At 40.1% G+C, this 24,703-nt stretch overlaps 1 protein-coding gene across 2 annotated transcripts in view; it reads left to right on the top strand.

Moving 5' to 3' along the window:
* Nucleotides 1-24,703, top strand: part of BABAM2 (BRISC and BRCA1 A complex member 2) — a 399,166-nt gene that overhangs the window by 300,517 nt on the left and 73,946 nt on the right. For both annotated transcript variants that reach the window (XM_052647953.1, XM_052647954.1), the window contains exons 7-9: nt 4,116-4,215; nt 8,397-8,467; nt 11,176-11,258. In XM_052647953.1, coding sequence (XP_052503913.1) covers nt 4,116-4,215; nt 8,397-8,467; nt 11,176-11,258 — 254 coding nt within the window. The remainder of the gene's footprint in view (nt 1-4,115; nt 4,216-8,396; nt 8,468-11,175; nt 11,259-24,703) is intronic.

Here is a 24,703-nt window from a genome sequence, read left to right as displayed (position 1 = left end):
TAAGGAGATAGAAGGTGCTTTCTCATCAAAGCAGCCCTTTTCACCCTCTCCTCTGAAGTTCAGCTGGAGACCCTGCCACACCAATTTAGTTTCTCCATCTTTTAACCCAGCTTTCTCCCTGAACCGCTCCAGAGATCAGAAGAGTCAACGGCCGCAGTGGTCCCTTTCATCTCCCCGTCACCCCGTCCCTAGCCCCTACTCAGCCACGGAGTAGGTTAGCGAGGCCCAGCTTCTCGCCAGCCAGCCCTGCATTCCTGAGAAGAGCTGAGTGAGGCTGGGCATGCCTGCAGAGAGGGAGTTTTCTCTTGTACACGTTCAGCACGGTATTTTTTGATTCATGAATATTAAAGGCTTTGAGATCACAAGGCCTTACCTCCTCCATCTTGCACCCTTTGAAAACATAATAGCTCTTTTATTTCATGGCACTTGACTTTGTTTATTCAGCACGATCAGGGCAGCATTCAGGCTATAGCAAGCCTGTTAAATATTTACCCATGAGGCGGATATTTATACATGAATCAGCAGCACTTATCAGCATGCATTGCTGGAAGTCAGGTTCAGAACTCTCACAGGCTGAAAAACTACTGAGTTAAATAAAGAGTGCAGCGAGTTTCCTTTAAGAAATCAACTCTCATTTAAAACTATCCTTTGTAGTATCTGAAGTGCTTCACACATTAAGGCTTCCTTCCCCTGCATAGCCGAGTCTTTCACAATTGAACATGACAGAGTGGTTGGTCCATCACATCCGAGATGCAGTGAATCTGGTTGTTTGACCATCTGGGTGTGAACAAAATCAGGAGGAACGCTTGCCCTGCTGCCATGTGGAAAGTTGCGAAGGGAGATGAGCTGTGTGCAGCACTGTGCTTCTGTGGTGGCCTGAGTGCTTCTAGAAGCCCTTTAACCTCATTGAAATCCTGACCTTGCTCACTGGTAGTCATCCCCAGTGTGTCTTTCCATCCTTGCAACCCTTTCAAGATTATACTCCGCCCCCGCTTGGGTGGCATAGTGGTAAAGAACCCACCTGCCAGTGCAGAAGATGTAAGAGACGTAGGTTTGATCCTTAGGTTGGAAAGAGCCACTGGAGGAGGGCATGGCAACCCACTCAAGTATTCTTGCCTAGGAAATCCCATGGACAGAGTAGCCTGGCAGGCTACAGTTCATGGGGTGGCAAAGAGTCAGACACGACTGAAGTGACTTAGCACACACACCCCCTCCCCAGGGAGGTGCATAATTCAGCAGTCACAGCAGCCTGGACACTAGCAACAGGCTTCCCTGAATTCAGATCCCAGCTGTACCATTTCCCGGTTGTGTGACTGCAGGGAAGTTTCTTCTGCTCTCTGAGCCTCAATTTCTTCACTTGTAAAAGCACAGTGATGATTTCTACCTCACTGAGTTGTAGAGAGGGTTCAATTAGATAATGGGAAAGCACCTAGCAACCAGAGTTTAGTTCTTGATAATCAGAGAAGCAGGGTGCAGAGAGATGGCCCTGGCAGCAGAGCAGCCGGCTTTTGGGTTTCTCCAGACCTCTGCTTCTTTCTATTATTAAAGGTAATTTTTGTTTAGTGGCTGTATCTCAGAAGCAGAGAGAGAGATTCAAGTTGATTTTTCACACACTGTTTTTACTCATTGTATTCAATTTAGTGAATGATTTAAAACATATTCTATAGTATTTTATACAGATCAAAGTCCATTGCTATCAATTCCAGGGAACTGTCCAAATCATTTGGGGGCTAGGGAGGTGGTTTATTTTGCTAAAGATTGTTTCTCCAAGTAACCCATGAGAAGCCTGGATCTTAGTATTCTGTTATGCAGATATTTCACCATAAACCACAGGCTATAGATTTATTGTTCTCATAATTTAAAATTTTCTTCTTAATCAGTTTTCCATCCTAATGGAACCATTAGACCCTTGGAGTGAGATGCACACGCTCTGTGTACTTTTACACACATAAGAGGAAACAGAAAGCCTTCCTCTAGTTCACAGAAAGTCACAGGAATTTTCCCAGCTTTCTTCAGAGTTGAGGCTAAATCTCATCTAGTGTCTACTCTGAGAGTAGCAAATGGAAATGATGTTCTTGCTAATTCTGTGCAGTTACAGGGTGTATGCGATTCATTAATGTCATACTTAGTCAAACACTGTCTCAGAATCTTCTCAGTTTTCAGAGTTGTGCGTTTTACTTATCTTCTGAGTAGGGTAAGTCAACAGCGAATGTTTCTACTCTGTATTGAGTTACTCGCATAACCTGAAATTTTGTTTCTTGTGATTTTTCCTTCCCATAAATAACCATAATATTCATTTTTACTTAAAAAAATTAATTTCAGAAATCTGTAGTCAACAGAGTGACAGACTGGTCCTGGAGTCCTTTGGCTAGTTACAGGTGTTATTCCGTGTACCACAAACTCTGTGTGCGTGCACTCGGTCGCTTCAGTCATGTCTGACTCTTTATGACCCTGAGGGTGGTAGCCCGCCAGACTCCTCTGTCCTTGGGATTTTCCAGCCAAGAATGCTGGAGTGGGTTGCCATTCCTCCTCCAGGGTCCTTCCTGACCCAGGTATCGAATGCACATCTCCTGCCCTGCAGACAGTGGCTCTTTACCGCCGAGCCACCAGGGAAGACCACAGACTCTAGACTGAGGTCTCTGCTCTAAACTATTTGAGAATGATTTTCCAGACTGTTGTGAAATGTTTTGTTTCCATTTATAATCTCATTACTGTAGGGACTTGGATAATGAATAATCACAGCATTAAGGGATTGAGGGGTCTTTTTATATCCTGTTTGTCTTAAAGAAATGGTTTAAGGGGGTCATAGAAATATACACATTAAAATAAAATTCAAGTAAGAAAAACAAATTAGGACCAAAGAAGAGTAGGACGAAAGATGAAATCACGATTAAGAATGGTATACAAAATGCATTCTATAAGGTTCTGAACAATTTTCTTAATAATTCTATGCCAGTTAATTTAAACTGAAAAGAGAATCTCCAGGAAAGTTCTGGAAACTGGTTCTAGATCAGCAGTGTGTCTTAGTGCTCGGACTGATGATTTTTTACTATCCCTTCTTGTTTAGATGAATCAAACATCAGTGTTGACTGTGATTAATTGCATACTTTCTACCCATATTGGCCCACAGACTCCAGTTAAGCATTTTCAGAAAATGCTTAACTGCTTAACTCCATTTAAAAATTGAGAGCTTAAATCATCTGGATTTCTGGCTTCAGTTGAAAAATTAGGATCTGATAAGACCAGGCATGTGTTCCTACATATTAGAAACCAGCTGAGGCTGAGCAATGGGAGCCCTTCCCTCTGTGTGCAAAATCTCCAGTCCCTACCTGCTTCTCTGCACTCATTTACAAAACCTACCTGGGCTGCCTAACCGCCAGGGCGACTGCCTCTCCTTCTCTCGACCACCTACTTCATATGGCTCAGTGGTAAAGAATCCACCTATAATGCAGGAGACGTGAGTTTGATCCCTGGGTTGGGAAGATCCCCTGGAGAAGGAAATGGCAACCCACTCCAGTATTCTTGTCCGGAAAACCCCATGGACCGAGGAGCCTGGCAGGTCCATGGGCTTGCAAAAGAGTCGGACACGACTGAGTGACTTTCAATCACTTCACTCACAAGAATGAGAAAACTAAAGTCCAAAGAGGCTGCTCAAGGCTGCCAAGCCAGTGAGCTGCAGAACTAGTCCCTTTGGTTCTCTATAACACCAGCACATCAGTTCAGCATTTAATGAACGACTTATCTTTGCTTGGCTCAGTTATGAATTGGGCATAATCAAGAGTATAAAAGTCTGTGTTTCAGTAACAGGTACAACCCATTCGTGTTGGTAAGACATTTACCTATGCCAATCAAAATTTGCTTATCTGTACTTTTGTGATAGGATCATGAGTTGTCATTAATCGTTAGTTGTTAGTTATGTGTAATGTGAACATGCTGCTGTAACAAAATGGATTAAAATATAGAAATGGAATCATAAAGTGAAGCACCTAGTTTCACAGTCACTGATTCAGCCAGTTGGTGGGCAGACTTGGACAAGAGAAACCAAGTGTGTTGGGAATGTCACGTAAGTTGCTTGAGCCCTAAGAGAAGTATCCACTGTACTCTTGTCCTTTCAGTGCACTTGGCGGCTCCTCGGCTCTTCACATCCCAGCTTTTCCAGGAGGAGGCTGTCTCATTGATTATGTTCCCCAAGTGTGCCACCTGCTCACCAACAAGGTAAAAGCAAGTCCCCTGCCTCCCCAGCCTTGTAAGGCTCTTTGCTCCAGCACCATGGTGCAGACACCATCCTCTCCACCCTATCTTAGTTTCAACCTCCATCTGACATGGCCTTTCCTGCTATGAATAGATTTCATCAGTTTCTCTCCCACTTTGTTTGCCCTCCTTCCGTTTCTAAGGATTCTGACCCCCCTGTTCCAGTCTTACCTTCATCTTCTTTGAAATTGGAGGATAATTGCTTTACAATGTGTTGTTTTCTACCATACAAAAATTTGAATCAGCCATAAGTACATGTATGCCGCCTCCCTCAAGAACCTCCCTCCCACCTGCCCCACTAACTCACTCCTCTGGGTTGTCATAGGCACTGGGTTAAGCTACCTGTGTTATACAGCGCTTTCCCACTAGCTATCTGTTTTACATGTGGTAATGCATATGTTTCAATGCTGCTCTCTCAATTTGTCCCCCTTCTCCTCTCACTGTGTCCACAAGTCTGTTTTCTATGTCTGTGTCTCTATTCCTGCCCTGCAAATAGGTGCATCAGTACCATTTTTCTTGATTTCATATATATGCATTAATATGTGATACTTGTTTTTCTGACTTAACTTTACTGTAAGTTTACAAACAGGCTCTAGGTTCTTCTACTTTACTAGAACTGACTCAAATTGGTTCCTTTTTATGGCTGAGTAATATTCCATTGTATATGTGTACCACAACTTCTTTATCTGTTCACCTGTCTATGGACATCTAGGTTGCTTCCATGTCTTGGCTATTGTAAATAGTGCTGCAGTGAACATTGGGGTACATGTGCCTTTTTCAATTATGGTTTTCTCAGGGTATCTGCCCATTAGTGGGGATGCTGGATCATATGGTAATTTTATTCCTAGTTTTTAAAAGAATCTCCATACTGTTCTCCGTGGTGGCAGTGTCAATTTACATTCCCACCAACAGTTCACAAAGGGTTCTCTTTTCTCCACACCCTCTCCAGCATTTCTTATTTGTGGATTTTTTTGATGGTGGCCATTCTAACCGGTGTGAGGTGATACCTTATTGTAGTTTTGATTTGCGTTTCTCCAACAATGAGTGATGCTGAGCATTTTTTAATGTGTTCATTGGACATCTGTATGTCTTCTCTGGAGAAATGTCTGCCTAGGTTCTTCATCTTTTAAACGTATATCTTCTCATTCTTGAATTTCCATTATGCCCTAAGTTTTTGCTTCTTCTTATGGTTTAAAAATTTTCAACTCTTTTATTTCCCAATTATTATGTGTGTGTGTATGTGTGTGTGTTTGCCACTAGTTAATATCACAGTGATCCTGTCGAGTGGCTCTCATCTCTTTCTGCTTTTCTGTACAGCACGTTTTAATATTTGGTTCCTGATTTTTCCTGTCATGCCCAGGAACAGTTTGCCAGAGTCCTGCTTATTGGGACAGGGTTTCCAGGTCAGATTGGCTTATAGCCAGATCTTACGGAGAAGGCAATGGCAACCCCCTCCAGTACTCTTCCCTGGAAAATCCCATGGATGGAGGAGCCTGGTGGGCTGCAGTCCATGGGGTCACAAAGAGTCGGACACTTACTGAGTGGCTTTACTTTCACTTTCCACTTTCATGCATTGGAGAAGGAAATGGCAACCCACTCCAGTGTTCTTGCCTGGAGAATCCCAGGGACGGGGGAGCCTGGTGGGCTGCCGTCTCTGGGGTCCCACAGAGTCATACACGACTGAAGTGACTTAGCAGCAGCAGCAGCAGCCAGATTATAGCCAGATTATCTAAAGCTTTCCCTTAGCTGCATTAATGAGCCTTTACACTGGCAAGTAACTGAGCTTACTCTATTGGTTCTTATCAGGTATTTCTGCAAGTACAGAATATACTTGTTAACGTCCAGCCAGCTTATTTAGCTAAACTCTGGAGCTATTAGTCCACAGACCATACTGACTTTCTTTCTTCTCCCACATGGACTTAGTTTGCTTAATTCACCAAATCCTATTTTCTTTGCTTCTGTTGACTTGTTCACAATGGCTTGGAAAATGAATCTTTTCTTTGTCTCTTCCATTCAAAAGATAGCTCATCTCTATATAGAAAATGCTTTAGAAATATAATATTTCAAAGTCTTCAGTATTATTTTTTAAATGTCAAAGGAGCTAAAATCTGGCAGCTCTGCAGTCTGTGGGCTTGGCACAGATTCTAGGGCGTTTAACTCTCATGGAGTGGTTGCTGTTCATTGGACCAGATTCCCCCAGCCCCTGCCCTCCCACAAAACTGATCAGAGGACAGCATTCTTACTTACAGTGTAGGTTTTACACTGCCTTCAAATCTGTGTCCCAGTATTATAGAGAAAAATGCAAATTTGGTCTTCCAGAACTGAGAAGAAAAGCCTTTTTAAAGCTTTCCAATTGAGATTAATTTCTAGTCATACATTCTCCTCAAAAAAAATTATAATACCATTTTCCCAGAAATACAAGAATCAGTCAGTTTTTCTTATCTGGTTCCCTTTCATTAATTTCACTTGTCTTTCAAAATTGATGTTCTTCTGCCTGCTACAAACGAGGACAGTATGGGCTGCTTTTAGAAACAATCTCTTCAAATGAATTTCCATAATTGCATTGGAATCTATCTTTATAGCCAGTTTTGTTGTGGGTTTCTGTTAAAATGGTTTTCTGTTTTTAAAATCAAGTATACAGAACTGTTTTCATCCCCTTTTTAAACAAAGCCACTTAAGCAAACTTATCATCTGTTTTTCTTTCCCCAAAATAACATTTCTGATCCTGCGTTGAGCCTGCAAAGCAAGCACTGTTTTTGTAAATTGACATAAAACCCCTATTATATAAATAGAATTGTTTTACTTTTAAAGGGTACAAATGGCTATCAGTACCAGTTGTGTCAAGGTTATTTCAAGCACTTTATCTTGAGCTTTTGTTATCCATGGAGACTCAGTGTGGCTACAGCCAATATAAACTATTTGGGGGGTCTTTTTCTCCCACTGTTTCTTTCAGCCATTATAAAGACATCTTATAAGGAATGTATTTTTGCGTTAGAAACTGATGGGTAAATGACTAACTTTCAGATGCCTAGCTTAATGAGTTCACAATTTTTTTTTATAGAAACTGTCACTTGGTGTTAAGAAGGAAATATAAAAAGGCAAAATCGCCTGTTGTAACACTCCTTATTCTGAATGTTACAAACCTAAAAAGAAATAAGTGAGCATTACTGTCCTTTTCAATAGGAGTTGTAGTTCAAGATAACCAATGAGGCCCATTTGATGAGAGGAAATTCTTCTTTATGGAGAATGCCAGCTGTTAAATGAGATAGAATGAGAAAATACAAACATACCATTTTTCAGGCCTCAGTTAAGTAATTGATTCAGACAAGGATCTCCAGCAAATACCAAAACCATTAAGGAACTTGATCTTCCCATGCTTCGAGGAGTGTATCCCTGGATTACTCACTCTGGCAAAAGGGACCCATTCCCTTAAAGTACCGTGGTCTGGCTGACGTCAACCTAACCAGTGATCAAACTCAGTATCACCTAGGAAGTTTTCTTGCCAAAAATGTTTAACCTGGATCACCTTTAGCTCTAACTTCCAATTCATAGGAAATACAGAAGGTAGAGAAAAAAGGAAGGAGACAATCGGAGAGTCTAGAATGCAGGATAAGACAGTTAGCTCAGTCTCTGAAAGGTCAGTATTAGGCACACACACTCACATCCCAGGAGGTACTATTATTCTATAGTAAAAGACTTTCTAGATTAAATGCCTGATCCCTGTTTATATCCTTGCCTTTTTTTCAAACGTATTTTGGGGACAGTTGGGAAGTTTGAAAAATTGTCAGGGTCCTAAATAAATTCAGAGAATGAATTACTAAATTTTGTCGTGTGTGATAACAGTATTGTGATTGTGTAGGAAACTGTCTTGTTTTTCAGAGATGCATGCTGAAGTGTTCAGGGGCACACTGTAATGATGTCTCTAATTTCCTCTGAAACGTTTCAGCAAGATTGATTGACAGGTTGATAGATAGGTAGATGGCTAGATAAAGCAACTAGACAAAATATTCACTGTTATTGAAGATAGGTGTGGGAATATGGGTGTTCATTTTACTATTCTTTCTACTTCTGTGAATCTTAGAAATTTTACATGATAAAGCATTTAATAATTCCCTACTGTACTCAGCTGTGGGTTCGTGTTTCAGGTGCAGTATGTGATTCAAGGCTATCACAAAAGAAGAGAGTATATTGCTGCCTTCCTCAGCCACTTTGGCACGTAAGTTCTTCATTAAGACCATAAATCAGTGATGCCCTCACATCCCGGTGACCCTGAGGAGAGGGCTCAATGAAGAAAATAGCACTTAGTTCTTCCATATGATACCTTTCAGTGCTATTTTGGTTCTTCCTGGTGTGTTGCTCACACTAACACTCCCAGAAAGACATTTTTTTCAGCATTGTTTGTCAAATAGCGTCAAATATCTTCCCTGGAGCAGCCACATAACTAGCCCCGAACACCACAGTAAAAGTGGTTGTCATACCTGCTTCTTCTTGCACTCTTTACAGTCTACACAGTACTTCCACCTCCGTCATCTCACAGTGGTCATGAGGTGAGCCAGGTGGGCGTTCCTGGCACATTCTATGAAGAAAAGCCTATAAAACTTGACCAGTCCAGTCACCTGTGGAAGTCTCAGAGAGAGCTGGGGCAAGAACCCTGTTCCTCAGAACTCAGGTCTCCTGATAAGACTCCCACTCCCCACAGGGCCGCAGAGATTTGGGAAGGATATCTGACTTTAGACACCAGCGCCATGACTCACACTTGGGATTAGTGTGCTGGAAGAAGGCCCTGCGAGGGAGGAGGCAGTGTGTAGCTGCAGTTCCAGGGTGGGCGTCTCCTGACCACCCACCCTGTGCTCTGGCCCTTTCCGTCACGTGGCCCATGCTGGCTGCTCGGCAGCTGTTTCCTTAATGGTGGCGGAGCCCTTATCAACCTCCCACTTAGGGCTTAGCTCGGGGGGGTGGGGGGTGGGTGGTTGCAGTTTCCTCACAGTCTCTTTAAAAGGTGGAGCACACTCTGTCTAAGCACTAAGCATTTTAGTGCTCTCATTACCTCCCACCTCGTTCCAGAGAAGGTGTGGATATTAAAATTTTAAATCAGTAACTGAAGAAATTAAGATAAAAGGAATGAGAAGATGAAATCAAGAATAAGGTTAGGATATAATTTTACAAATGTGGCACAATTAAAAGAAAATTTCTGACTCCTCAAGACAATTTCAAGAAATTTTCTCATTATCCATTGTGGAATTTCTCATATCGCCAAAATAGAGTAACAATATCTAAACAGCATAATTGTTAATGAGTCATGAGACTCTTAACACTTAAGGTATTTTTCAGCTTTCTTTATGTGCATTTTGAGAAAGTGCTTATGATATGAACAGTACTTAATAAATATTAACTCTCTTAGTCTTCTCATTTTTGAATAAGATTATTTTTTGTGTATGTTACTGAAAATGAAGATGTTAGCCCAGTGACCTGCAAAGCAGGGGTACGTGTGCCTCAGGGGCGTGTGCCTCCCCTCACTTCAGTGGTATTCAAGAAAAGGGTGAAAAATTGCATTTACACTTATTAACAATTGTTTTTAAATCTCATTCTATGTGTGTACATTTCTGTGTTTTATTACACGTATAATAGTACTTGTCTACAACTACAGAATCATATACAAATACTACTATATACTGTACTATATGCATAATGAGAAAGAGTCTGTCAGTGCTTGTTTTTGCTTATGGGGTACAGGATCTAAAAAGTTCAGATATCAGTGTTGTAATATTGAGTAAATTACATATCCAGAAAAGAAATACAAACTGATGAATAAAGTTGTTGACTTGTCGGCAGACTTTAATGAGCCAATCACTGAACCTTCAGTGCCTCAGTTCCTTTACCTTCACAGTTGGGTCAACTGTTCCTTCCTACTTAAACCTGGAGGCCATCAGTATTAATGGTCTATTTAGCCTGACTCAGCCAGGGAGAAGGCATTTCTAAGGACAGCAAAGGTCTCCTTATATGGATGAGAGAGAAAGTTATCCTTGTCCTCTCTGTGTGGTTAATATTGGCACATTATGGTGGTGTCACCCCCTGTACACTCAGCTCCAGAGGGAAATGGGGGAGAGGAGCCCATGAGAATTCAGTCTAGGCTCTTCTGTGTTCGGAGACTGTTCTCCTTTGACACAGGAGGTGTGCATCTCCCATCTGAACCCCACATCCACCCTGCTAACGATGCTACTTTGTCTTGAGCCCAGTGGGGAAGATCAGGGGACACGAGAGAAAGGATGCCAAGTACTTTGGAAGATAGTCATCTATAATCCTGAACTTAGTAATACTGTCATTGCTTGTGACTGTTCAGTACCTGAATAAAAGTGAGACTGGACAATCACTGTATAGACCTGGGGTCTTTGCTGCCCTGACTTCTTCATTTGTCCTTTTGCTCATCACTAGTGACTAACATTTGCATAATATTTTGTGGATTGTTATTGTTGTTCTCTCACTAAGTCATGTCCAACTCTTTGCAACCCCATGATCTGTAGCATGCCAGGCTTCCCTGTCCTTCACCATCTCCTGGAGTTTGCTCAAACTCATGTCCACTGAGTCAGTGATACCATCTAACTATGTTATGGGTGCCCTTACTTGTTTTTCACAGCTCCATGATGAAGTTTGCACATATGATTATATTTGTTTTACAGATAAGGAAACTGAGGCTCCAAAGGCTAAGTGATTTGCCAGAGGTCGTAATAGATAGTAAAGCTGTAACTCAAACCTAGATGCTTTCATTCCAAATCCCACATCCTTCCTGTGGTAACACTCACTTATCTTAAATGTATCTCGTATTCAATAACCTTGCTTCATGAACATATTCTCTACTTGGTTCCATCTCTTTGATACTTTGTTTTTATGAAGGTTTTTTTGTCTCTGTGTGTTTTCATTACTTAGGGGTGTCGTGGAATATGATGCAGAAGGCTTTACAAAACTCACTCTGTTGCTGATGTGGAAAGATTTTTGTTTCCTTGTACACAGTGAGTATATTTTTGCTATTAGCATGTCAACATACATTTCTGAATGCACTAAACCACATGTAATAATGAATATAACAGCCTTTAGTGTCCTGACTTGGTTCCTTTTACTTGAGTTGGTGATGGACAGGGAGGCCTGGCGTGCTGCGATTCATGGGGGTCACAGAGTCGGACACGACTGAGCGACTGAACTGAACTGAAGTGTATTTACTGCATGATCTCAACCAGGTATAATTTGCTACTTGGGGGATGTTTGGTAATGTCTGGAAACATTTTTGTTTGTCATGATGGTTAGGGGACCGGGACTGGCTTTGTTGTTCCTGGCCTCAGTGGGTAGAGGTCAGAGATGCTGTTAAACATCCTACAGTGCATGAGACAGGTCCCTAAAGCAAAAAGTTATTGAGTCCACAGTGTCGGTAGTGCTGAATTTAAGAAACCCTATCCTAGAGAGGGATCTTTTCCAGTGGCACTAGTGGTAAAGAATCCGCCTGCTAATGCAGGAGACATAAGAGACCTAGGTTTGATCCCTGAGTCAGGAAGATCCCCTGGAGGAGGGCATGGCCACCCACTCCAGTATTCTTGCCTGGAGAATCCCATGAACAAAGGAACCTGGTGGGCTATAGTCCATAGAGTTGCAAAGAATCAGACACAACTGAAGCAACTTAGCATGCATGCATCCTAAAGAGATTTCTATTTTCTAAGTATCTTTCCAGATTCAGGCCTCAAAACTTTCAAGATTACTCAAAGTGTAGTGCCTTCATCATTTGGTTATTTCTTACTTTTTAAGGCAGGGGTTCCCAACCTCCAATCCATGGACCAGTCCCTCCTGTTAGATCAGTGATGGCATTAGATTAGAAATACAGCACACAATAAATGTAATGCACTTGAATCTCCCCAAACCATCTCCTCCCTGCCCCCAGTCCATGGAAAAATTGCCTTCCATGAAACTGGTCCCTGGTGCCAAAAAAGTTGGGGACCGCTGGCTTAAGGTATTTCCCAATAGTAACTGCCTTGTCAGGCAGTGTTTCATATGGAGCTCCTACTCTATATAACTAGTCTTACATGGAACCATCATTTCAAATGCATCTGAAAAGTGCATGCATATTGTCTACATTAATTATATGCACGGAAAAGCAGAGTTGGAGAGGTGACAATTTTCATCTTGGGTGTGCCTCCAACTAATTATATGACCTTGTTCAAATTGCTGGGACAAGCCTCCCCCTGCTTTAGTCTCCTCTTATGTCACTGGGGATCGGGTTGTTAAGTCCCATAGAGACATCAGCAGACGGAGCTTATCCTGCAATACAGGACCAGGTGGGAGAGGAAGTCCCAGTCAAGGCCTCCTGGCACTCTCCTCAGTTCCTGTTAGCTCTCTTCACCACCTTCTGTGGCCCTACCCAGCTGAGCTGTATACTAGCGCTCCCAGCTCTCACTTTTGATTCTGACCTTATGTGCCACAGCTTTGATTTTTTGTTCTGAGTGTTAATTCCTTTCTGAGATCTCACTTCCTATTTGCCATGTCCGCTTTGCCCCACCATCTTGATCCTGTGATTGTGTGATTCTGTTTCTAGCTTGGTAATCTGACCCTAGATCCTTAGTATATGCTTGGTTTGTCTTTCATGACCCTGGACAGCTGCCTGGGAGATTAGTCTGGTGTGTTTCCTCTAGGCGGGATCAGCAAGAGGGGTCTGTAACCTGCCATGAACAGTGGTAGCTGTGGGCAGAGGCCTCCCAGAGGAGCTGTGAGAGAAGGATTCAGAAGGAAGGACACATGGAGAGACAGTTAAGAGACAGTAAATTAGATGACAGCTTCAACCAGTTTTTTTCATCCCAAAGTGGCATGAAATCTCAACAGTCTTCCTGAAAACTTCCTTTGGTCTCCTAGCCATGATTCCACTTTCAAAAAGGATGTTTTTCAGTCGCTAAGTTGTATGTATCCAACTCTTTGCAAGCCAGGCTTCCCTGTCCTTCACCATCTCCCAGAGTTTGCTCAGACTCATGTCCATTGAGTCAGTGATGCCATCCAACCATCTCATCCTCTGTTGTCTCCTTCTCCACCTGCCCTCATTCTTTCCTAGCATCAGAGTCTTTTCCAGTGAGTCAGCTCTTCCAGGTGACCAAAGTATTGGAGCTTCAGCTTCAGCATCAGTCCTTTCAATGAATATTCAGGGTTGATTTCCTTTAGGATTGACTGAGTTGATCTCCTTGCAGTCCAAGGGACTCTAAAGAGTCTTCTCCAGCACCAAAGTTCGAAAGTATAAGTTCTTTGGCACTCAGACTTCTTTATGGTCCAACTCTCACATCTGTACATGACTACTGGAAAAATCATAGCTCTAACTATACCGACTTTTGTCAACAAAGTGATGTCTCTGCTTTTTAATACACTATCTAGGTTTGTCATAGCTTTTCTTCCAAGGAGCATCATCAAAAAAAGATGATGTCAGGTCATATCAGATATATGGAGAAAAGAAATCCTTGGCACTAATCTTTCTCACTGTGTTTTCCACATGGGACTTAAGAATGGCCGCTCTGGTGGTGCTGGCAGGAGAGGTGTTCAGAGAGAAAAGAGCGTCCACCTCTCAGTTCCTGTTAGCTCTCTTCTCAGTGTGCTCAGTGTTACAGCAATTCCTGTTCCTTAGGAAGGTCTATTCCCCAAAGAATATTTGCTCCATAGTACAGTGTCCAGTATTTCTTACAGCTCCTTCTCTACCTTCCTTTGTCAGACATGCAGAATTAAGTCCCAGAGTCATATTTTCAAAGTTACAGTTTCATTTAGTTTTGATTACTTCTTCAGAAACATAGAACCCCCAGACACTCATTAGAACAGGCACAGGGACCTCGAGGTTTATATAATTAACTCTTTCCAAAGTGTTTCCTCAGGCTCGTCCTCCTTTCTGCCGCAGCCCATTTGCTCCCTGCTCTTGGCATCGTGGCCACATTCTTGGCTCTTTGGCAGATAAGATCTTATACAGACAAGGGACAGAATCAAGGGGCTTTGATGCTATTTACTACTCCATCATTAACTCACAGCCTGTCTTTAAATAAATTATTTCCACCCTTTTTCTTCTTATATCTAGAATGTAGGACTTGCTACATCATCAGAGTGAAACTTGCTTGTTGTTCAGTCACTAAGTCCTGTCCTACTCTTTGTGACCCGATGGACTGCAGCACACCAAGCTTGGTTAGGTAATGCATTTTATTCAGTCATACTGGTAAGCATCTGAGGCTTACCTTCTCTGGGAAACACCTGCTTGCTAGGTTATAACCCCCAAGGGACCACTTGTTGCTTTTGTTCTTGCCGTGAAGATCGGAGTTGAATATGGAGTGGCAGAGACTTAATGATAGAACATTGCAGTGAATTATTCTGAGACCTCAAGAACAGGAAAAAGAAAGAAGTGCCTAGAGATGGAGCCAGTTTTCTGTGGCTGGCTCAGTACTTCATGGAGATTGAAGAGCTGGCAGGACACGAAATAATGTCTCTGATCTCCCCCACCCTCTGTTCTGCCCAGGGCTGGGAAGAAGACTTTTGAGAGGATAGGTGCTGGCAGTAATTCTGAGCCTTTTGGATGCTACAGGAAAGAGGCACTGTTCTCTTGAGGCCAGTGGCTCTGACCTCAGCCTTTGCCAGAGCACGGAAGCAAAAATGCCCTAGGGGAAAACATTATACACATTCTTGGATCTCTCAGGAGACACTGCAACTTCCTGGCATTCTGGTGGTTCCAGGAGTGGGAGCTGTGGCCATGATTATGGCCAGGGAGTATTTTTATCCATTTATTCCTTCTTTCCTTCCTTCATCTAGATCAGTATATCACGAGATTTGGAACCACAGCAAGAGCAAGTACTTGCTCTCATTCGGAAACTGTTTTCAGAAAGGTTTCCTGGTCACCATCTAAGAATTATCTGTAGTGGTTAAATATGTAATTCTGTATTTGTCAAGCTGTTTGTACCTCTGGAGGTAGATGCTGTCTTTAAACCAGCAGCTTTTCAGAATGCTGGGTGACAAGGGAACCAGAGAGCAAGGCATAGTAATGGAGAACAAAAGTAACCACTGGGGAAAATTGACTCTTTCTTGGGCCCCTGTCAGCCACGCTGCCTAAGGTCACAGGGTTGCTGCTTGGAAGCAGAGGGTATTAAGATTCTGACAGAATGAGAAACTGTCTTTTCCCATTACCTGTAGTCCCTGTCAGTGACCTTTTGAGTCATTCAGCCTGGACCATAGGCCTTCTCTCCCTGGCAAAATACCTGTTAGACCAAATCTGACTGTTTTAGGTGTTTCATTTCGTTTTTTCTCTATGCCTAACCCAGTCAATTTAGCCAATGCAACTGAGTTCTAAGTTTATGGAGAACCTGCTGTGTGCTCAGTATTGTGCTACGTCCCAGAGGATATAAGTAAATAACTCAGGCTTGACCTTAATACAGTTGGAGTCTATACAAGGGTTGACTGCCTACAGCCTATGGGCCAAACTCCACCCTCAGTCTATTTTTATATGGCCCTCGAGCTGAGAATGATTTTTATGTTTTTAAAAGGTTGTTGAGGAGGGATGAGAAGAATATGCAACAAAAATAAAGTCTCAAATATTTACCCTTTGACTCTTTACAAAGTTTGCCAACCCCTGACCTAGTTAATGAGACAAGAGATCAGATAACGGTGAAGTATACTGATATGCATTTTTTAAAAGCAAATATTTTATGAGCTTGCTTACTATATACAAGGCACAAAGTGATATGTAGCCCAGACTTAGCTCATATGGCCTCAGCATGTGTGTTCGGGCAGACTGGGAAATGTAGTTCTTTTTCTGGGGAAACAAATGCCCAGCTAAAAGTCAGAGTTCTTTTAACTTGAGTGAGAAAGAGGGAATGGCTATTGAGTAAGAACTGCTAGTGAAGCGACTTAGCAGCAGCAGCAGCAGCAGTCTCTTTCAATCCAAGGAGGGGGGTTTAGATATAGGTCAAATTTCCGTCAGAAAATGGATGGCACATCACACAGGTGGTGGTGGTTTAGTTGCTAAGTTGTGTCCGACTCTTGCGATCCCATGGACTGTATCCCGCCAGGCTCCTCTGTCCATGAGGATTCTCCAGGCAAGAATACTGGAGTGGGTTGCCATTTCCTTCTCCAGGGGATCTTCCCAACCCAGGAATCAAACCCAGGTCTCCTGCATTGCAGGCAGATTCTTTACTGATGGAGCTATGAGAGAAGCCCCATTACATCTCAGGGATACATAGGGAGAATTCAGTGGAACCAAAAGGGCTGATTAGCAGCAGCAATAGGGAGTCATGACCTTCCCTGGGACCCCTGGGGTGAGAGGAGTGTGGGCACCAGAAGCTGGAAACTATAGTTGTCGCTGTAGGAAAGGGTTTTCTGGCAGGAACTGGGGACGGCCTTTCATTGAGGAATGTCGATACAACTAACATGCAGGAAGGATTATTTCTACTTTCAGTTCTGTCTGTTTTGTTCTTAGGTACATGTCCATTCATAATTGTTTCATCCTCTAACGTTTTGACCTTTTTATCATTATGGAATACTCCTCTTTGTCTCTAGTGATATTTCTGAACTTAAAGTCTATTTCATCTGATGTTAATAACCTGTTCTAGCTCTATTTTGTTTATTGTTTGCTTGGTATACCTTTCCCAGCTCACTGCTTTCAGCCTTTTTTTTTTCCCTAAATGCCTTTAAATCTAAAATGTGTCTCATAGATAGCATATGTTTGGGTTTTGCTTTTGTATGCATTTAAAGAAACTCTGCTGTTTTCTTAAGATAGTTTACTCCATTGACATTCTATGTAATTGTCGGTATGGTTGGATTGGGGTCTGCCATTTTTATGTTTTCTGTTTGTCCCATTCTTTTTTTGTTCCTCTTTTACTGCCTCATTTGTGTCAAGCAGAATTTGTTAGTGTACTGTTTTGATTTATTGTTGATATTTTAGCTACCATTTGGTTGTTATTTTCTTAGCAGTCTTTTCTAGATATCACAGAATGCATCTTTAGCTGACCCAGTCTACTTCGAGATTAATGATGACTTGATTCTGGTAAAATATAACAATTTCTCCCCCTTTTTTGTGCTCTTGTTGTCATATATGTTATATCGATATGTGTCACTATGTAAATACAACAGTACAGCTTTTTGTGTTATTGTTATAAATAATCTTATATTTTTCAAAAATATTAAAAGAAGGTAATAATTTTCTTTGTATTTTGCTCTGTCCATTATTTAAGGTACATCTTAGTAGGACCTTGTTATTCCATTTCATAGTTGTAGTGGAGGCAGAGGGAAGTGGCAGGGTTTATTTTTTCCAGCAGATGATGTTTTTACTCTGATTTTTTCCCTTTATTTTGAATAATTAAAAGTTAACACAGTTTTCTTAATATACTTTTGGTATTTGTTTTTATCTGTCTCTTTCCATTCATTCATTACTTTTAAGCTTACTTTTAAACTATTCAGAAAACAGTTATTTTACTTTATAAAGAGCTCAGTTTCTGGTAAGGTTTTTTTTTTTTTTTTTTAAAGCTAGAGGAGATTGACATCTGCAGACTAATTTTGCTAGTCATTTAAATAATTCTTTCCTCATAGGCCTGTAATCAAGGCCAATAAGCTAGAAATCAGGACAGCTTTTGAAATTTTAAGTAAAAATCAGAGGCTTCTGTTTATTGTTGCAAATGCCCCTTCCAAGCTCTGATTGTGTCAGGCTGTGTGATTGCTGGTCTAACCAAGGAAATTATTTACATTGATGTATCACTGTCTTTTCACCACTCAAGGCAGAGCTATTAAAGTGACAGCTACTCATCTCCTGAGCAAAGTGGTGTGAACTCATCTCTTTGTCACAGAAACAAAGTCTTGTAGAATATTTAGCAGCAACAAACAAGATAACTACTAGATAATTTAGTAAAACCACAACTATGCGGTTTCCCAAACCTACTTACTTTTTGAATACAGATCACATTTTTATATAAATAAGCAGATTTGAAGAGTAAATCAGTCAACAAAGTGATTAAAACTAGGAATGATATGCATGAGAATTCATTTCAAACCAGATTTGTGAAAAGTGTAATATAATTTTAGAATTAGTATACTTCGATCAGGCATATATCAAACTTTATGATTTAATTTTTATCATTTTGGTAGAAATAATAACTATCAAAGCAACAAGAACTAAAATTGATTATGAACAAAAGGCAAAACCAGTCAGTTCTCTGTACTGTTCAAAATGATTTAAAAATACAGAAAAAGATAAAGGAAAATCTACTTTCTAATGTAAAATGCCTTTTTGCTTTGATTAAGAGAACTATGGGTCTTTTAGATACTTTAAACATTTGGGTTAATTTTTACCCTGGACTTCCTTGAAAGTGGTTAGCTCTGCTGGGCAAAGTGGTTTTTGTCTTTTGATTACGCACACAAACACACCCTATTCAAGGTTTATAGCTCAAATAACTCCAATCCTTTAGAAACCACTGTCACTATTTTGATTCAAATTGAGACTTCTGTTTCATGTTGAGAGTCTACTTCCAGAAAGTCTTTTTTTGTAATTTCTGACACTAATTTGAGAATTCATTTCATTAATTTTCATCGGGAATTTTCTCTTCATTCTAATACCTTGTGAGACCTTTTCAGTGAGTTTAAAGGACTTGTAAGGAAAGAGGTTGTGAATATCAGATCAGTTCAGTTCAGTCTCTCAGTGGTGTTTGACCCTTTGCGACCCTATGGACTGCAGCAGGCCAGGCCTCCCTGTCTATCACCAACTCCCAGAGTTTACTCAAACTCATATCCAGTGATGCTATCCAACCATCTCATCCTCTGTTGTCCCCTTCTCCTCCCACCTTCAATCTTTCCCAGCATCAGGGTCTTTTCCAATGAGTCAGCTCTTCGCATCAGGTGGCCAAAGTATTGGAGTTTCAGCTTCAACATCAGTCCTTCCAATGAATATTCAAGACTGATTTCCTTTAAGATGGACTGGTTGGATCTCCTTGCTGTCCAAGGAGCTCTCAAGAGTCTTCTCCAACACCACAGTTCAGAAGCATTCATTCTTCGGCACTCAGCTTTCTTTATAGTCCAACTCTCACATCCATACATGACTACTGGAAAAACCATAGCTTTGACTGACAGACCTTTGTTGGCAAAGTAATGTCTGTGCTTTTTAATAAGCTATCTAGGTTGGTCATAGCTTTTCTTTCAAGGAACAAGTGTCTTTTAATTCCATACGATTCCAAATACCTTCTTATATATGTTATAGTATTCTTTTCAACTGTAATTATTGGATTAGCTCAATTGCTAAAATGAATTTATCTTAATTAAGAAAGGTCATGAAAACTCAGTGTTTTTAACTTAAAAATGTTTGTAACTGCTTTGAAATTAACAAATTATAACACAACAAGGCACCTAACTCAATGAAAGAAAGGACTTATTTTACAGAGAGTAACTTTTATAGTATCAATCTCATTTAGTGTAACCTTTCCTTAGAATTAATTTTGAGGTATTGTTGAAACATGGGCATTATTTGGGTGTAAAACTTTTGGTGTTGTTGAAGATAATAGTTATGGTAACAGTAGGTAGCAGATATTAACTGTATACCATGCTCCAGACACTGTTCTCAATATTGTGCATATATATGTATGTGTATGTGTGTGTGTGTGTGTGTATATATATATATATATAGTTATTCTTCCTCATCATCCTTCTGAGAATAATTACTAGTAACTTCCCATTTTACAAATGACAAATCTGTGGCACAGAAAGAATAAATATATTCACTGTGACAGAGTTGGGATTTAAATCCACAAACTGATTCCAGAGGTTATATGAAAATGAACTGCATTTCTGCAATGGCTTCATGTCATTGGTTGGCAGTGTCCCCACGAATGTGATGAATGTTGCAAGCCTTTGGAGTTTCACAGAGAACTGTGAGTCCCAGGAACTAAAGTAAAGGGTCAGTGTCCCTCCATGCAGTGGGAGATAGGCATATAGTGTCTCATCTCCCAGGAACATGGGTGAACATCTCTCCAATGACGTTACTGATATGAAAGCAGTGGGGTATAAAACTGGTGTTGCTCCTCAGTGGTGGTAACAGGTTGTCCAGCTGTGATCCCATGTGCAGTGGCACAGATATATCGACTTAAGAAGGGTTTCACTCTGTGGCCATAGGAAGAGAAAAATAAGTGGTTTAATTAAGGAATTACCAGCTTAGCAGCCACTATGAAAAACAGTATGGAAGTTTCTTAAAAAACTAAAAAATAAAATTACCATATGATCCAGTAATCCCCCTACAGGGCATATAGCCAGAAAAGATAAAAACTCTTAATTCCAAAAGATATATAATGCATGCACCCCAATGTTCATAACAGTACTATTTACAGTAACCAAGACATGGAAGCAACCTAGGTGTCCATCAGCAGATGAGTAGATAGAAGCTATGGTATACATACACAATAGAATATTACTCAGCCATAGAATAGAATGAAATATTGTCATTTGCAGCAACATGGATAGACATAGAGATAATCAAACTAAGTGAAGTAAGTCAGACAAAGACAAATATTATATGATATCACTTATTCGTTAAATCTAAAAAAATAATACAAATGAACATATTTAGAAACAGAAACTCACACATAGAAAACAAACTTATGGTTATCTAAGCAGAAAGGGGGAGGGAGATAAATTAAGAGTATGGGATTAACAGAGATACACTATTATATATAAAATAGATAAACAAGGGTTTTTACTGTATAGCACAGGGAATTCAAAATCTTGTAATAACTTATAATGGAGAACAGTGTCAAAAGAATGTGTGTGTGTTTATCTGAATCACTTTTCTATATACCTGAAACTAATACAATATTGTAAGTCAACTATAGTTTAATTTTTTAATAATGAAGGTTGGGAAAAAAACCAAACCAAAACTAACAAAAAAGAATTACCAGTTCCTAATTATTAAGAACTAGATTTAAGCAGTTTAGACATAGTGAAGGTAGTCAGTTATAATGGTTCATTATATAAAGACTGTGCAAACCTACAAAGTCAAATGTTATGTGAGCCAAATAGGCAACATAGATGGAGCAACCCAGGTTCTAAGACAAGAAGGTGTGGCAGGAACTGTGGCAAGCTGCAGACTCCTTTACATGATTTTTTTATTTTTAATATATATAGTACAATCCAAACATTTCTGTAGGCTTGATCTATCCTGAAAGTCTATGAAACTTAAAAAAAAATTTGTAAACACTTTTTATTATAAAAAATTTCAAACAAAACACAAAAAAGAGAGAAAAATATAATGAACCCCCATGTACCCATCATCTGTATTGCAATTTTATCTACCTTATTTCTTTTTTTAAATTTTCTGAAATATTTTGAAGTGTATGTGAAATATGATCTCACCTATAATTCAACATGTCTCTCTAGCAGATAAGAAATTTTTCAAAGAAGATGTAGCCAAAATAACATTACATATAAAACTCTTTAATATTATCTAATAGCCAGTCTACGTTCAAATTTTCCTATTTGTTTCAGACATGTTTCTTTTTTGTTTTTTGTTCTTTTTTTACAGTTCTTTTTGTTCAAAACGGGATCCAAATAAGTCAAGACCCATAAATCTTGAAAAATCTTTCTTTAGAAATGTGGGCCCAAATAATGGGCATCACTACCCATTTTCCTTGCCCTAAATTTAGTTTTAAAAGCTAAGGAGTGAAATCGTTGAAGATATCACTTCACCCATGGGCCCATAGAAGACGGCTTCTCACATTAGTATACTACCTTCCAGTTTCAAAAGTGCTTTTAATCATCTTGTTTACAATATGAACTATCTATTTCTATGCCAGTTTTGGATAGAATTCCTAGCACTTGAATGAATGGTTAGAGGTCATCTTGCCTAGGGATTTTTAATTTTTTTTTTTTTAATGCCAAAGACTCCTTTGGTGAACCCTATGGATTCATTCTTCAGTGTTTTAAAATGCATAAAATAAAGTATATAGTATACTACAAGGAAGCCAATTAAAATGCTGTTACCACATCTTTAAAAAATAATAACAGAGATATAATTCTTTTTAAATACCTTCAATAACCATATCCATGGCAAATCTAATAATCACTGCAATTTTGAAGTAGTGACGAACATAGACTATTTTGAAAATATGAGCAACAACCACAATGTGATATAAAAATACCTGTGATTTTTCTTGATACCAAAGTCAGAGTACTGCTAACACTGCTACAGATGGTTGCCTGCATTCATAATTAGAAGAAATGCTAAATTTCAGTTAAAAGTAGTGAATATAAAGATATACATTTTTCCCATGCAAGTTCCAAGATGCCCTGAATTTTATCCAAGGACCTTTGTGGAAGGGAAGGAAGAGAATGGGGTTGCATGGACCTCAGATTAAGAATCTCTGAAAACCTTCTGTGTTACAGGAGTAGGATGTGGGTCAGTGGCTGACCTGGGGCCATGCATGATGTTAGGGGAAGAACAGGACTAGAAACCAGGTTTCCTAAATCCAATTGTTTTTCCTATAGTTGAATGGCTCAGTTCCAAGATACTAAGATAGGTGAGCACTTTTATAACGGTATGTGTTCAGAATTGTACTGCTGATATCTTAACACTAGCCTGAAGAACTAAATAATGTTCAGCATAAGGAAAATTCCAGAAAATAATGCTCAGATTTGAGGTTTACTGGCTTTTTCATTTACATATTGTACACTTCCTAACTGTACAAGTACAACTTTCATAAGTCAGTGAGGCAGATTTTACCATGAGGATAGCAAGAAGTTACTGAAGGGACTTCGCTGGTGGTCCAGTCTGCCTTCCAGTGCATTTGACCCCTGGTTGGGGAGTTAAGATCCTACAGGCCATGGCCCAACTGAGCCTGCACACCAGAACTAGAGAGTCTGAGCACCGCAATGCCAGATCCTGCATGACACGACTAAGACCCCAAACCAAAAATAAATAAACAAATGTATTTTTTTAAGTCATGTAGCTTAAAAAAAAAAGTCACTAAAGAATGCCTAATAGAGAAGGGACAAATATTTGCTTTTTATAAAAACAGATTATTCTCATATGTAGATGATTTGAAACGTGAACCAGGAAATCGGAAAGATGGATTGGGCAAAAGATGATTAGACCAGAACTAGAGCAGTCATAATAGAGATGAAGGGAAAGAAGATATTTCCAGAAATATTTTGGAAGTAAAACTGGCAAAACTGAGTAATTGATCCCAGTGCAGGACTGAGAAGAAGTAGGATGATTCCCAGCTTTCTTCCATAAGCATCTGTTAGCCAGTGATGCCAATCACTTGAAGCAGGGGTTATGTGAGGAGGAGCAGATTTGGAAATGCTGAGCCCAGTTTGGGATATATTGAATTTTATGAGCCACTGGATATCCAGGTGAAGAATCAATGAATGAACATTTACATAAAATGAATATGTGGTGGAGATTCTCACGGGCTTCACCTGGAGTCCATCCCAAGCTAGAAACCCCTGGTCATCCCCAGTCTGAACGATTCAGAACTATTTGGCTTGACTGAACCCTTAACAAAAGGATTCAGTCATATGTCATACTGACAGAGTTTTGGTTTAAACTTGAAACCTTGTTGGTAACTTTTCCTCCCATAGAGGTGGTCTAGATTCTTGAGGTGGCCTGGTGTAGAATGTATTTTAAGAGGCTTTAGGGAGTGACTTCTGAACTGAGAATGACCTTTGGGTAAATTTAAACAGTTGTGTTCAGATAGGTGAAGTGAATGTCAAGACACAATTAAAAGGACAAATGCTGTGTGATTCTACTTGTATGAGGTACCTACAGTAGTCAGTGTCACAGACCGAAAGCAGAATAGAGGTTACCAGGGAAGAGGGAGACGGGGAGTGGGCAGTTGTTGTTTAACAGGTAGAGGTTCAGTTTGGGAAGATGAGAAAAGTCCTGGAGATGGATGGTGGTGCTGTTTGCCCAGCACTGTCATTGTACTTAAAGCCACTGAACTGTACATTCAGAAATGGCTGAAATGGTAAGTGTTATGTTTTACCACAATTTGAAAAATGAAGAAATTAAAAAACCAGCTCATTAGTAGGCAGGCATCTTATTGACCACATTTCTTCAGTGTTAGTCAACCTGGTATTTTTTTCTCTTCAATTCATTCTCAGAGGTTACTGAGAATGATAAGAAGTGCCTTCTGGTGACAGGTGATGATGATAGTGATCATGATGATGCCATTGTCTTATTAATACATAAATAACATCACTTATTGAATGCTCATTATGTGCAAAGTACTGTGCTAAGTAGTACTTAACATTCCTCATCCCATGTACTTCTCTCAACAGCCTTATAAGATGGCTACTTATCCCCATTCTACAGTATAGAAAACTGAAGCACCTAGAAAGAAAGTAACTTGCCGGGGTCACCTAGCTAGTAGTTGAAGGGAACAGCATTTAACTAAGACCTTTCCAGAACACTTGTTCTCCACGTTCACTAAAGCTT

This window comes from Budorcas taxicolor, chromosome 11 (assembly GCF_023091745.1).
Source record: "Budorcas taxicolor isolate Tak-1 chromosome 11, Takin1.1, whole genome shotgun sequence".
Classification (NCBI taxonomy): domain Eukaryota; kingdom Metazoa; phylum Chordata; class Mammalia; order Artiodactyla; family Bovidae; genus Budorcas; species Budorcas taxicolor.
The sequence above is the reverse complement of the archived record's forward strand: the minus strand, read 5'-3'. Positions and strand labels throughout refer to the sequence as shown.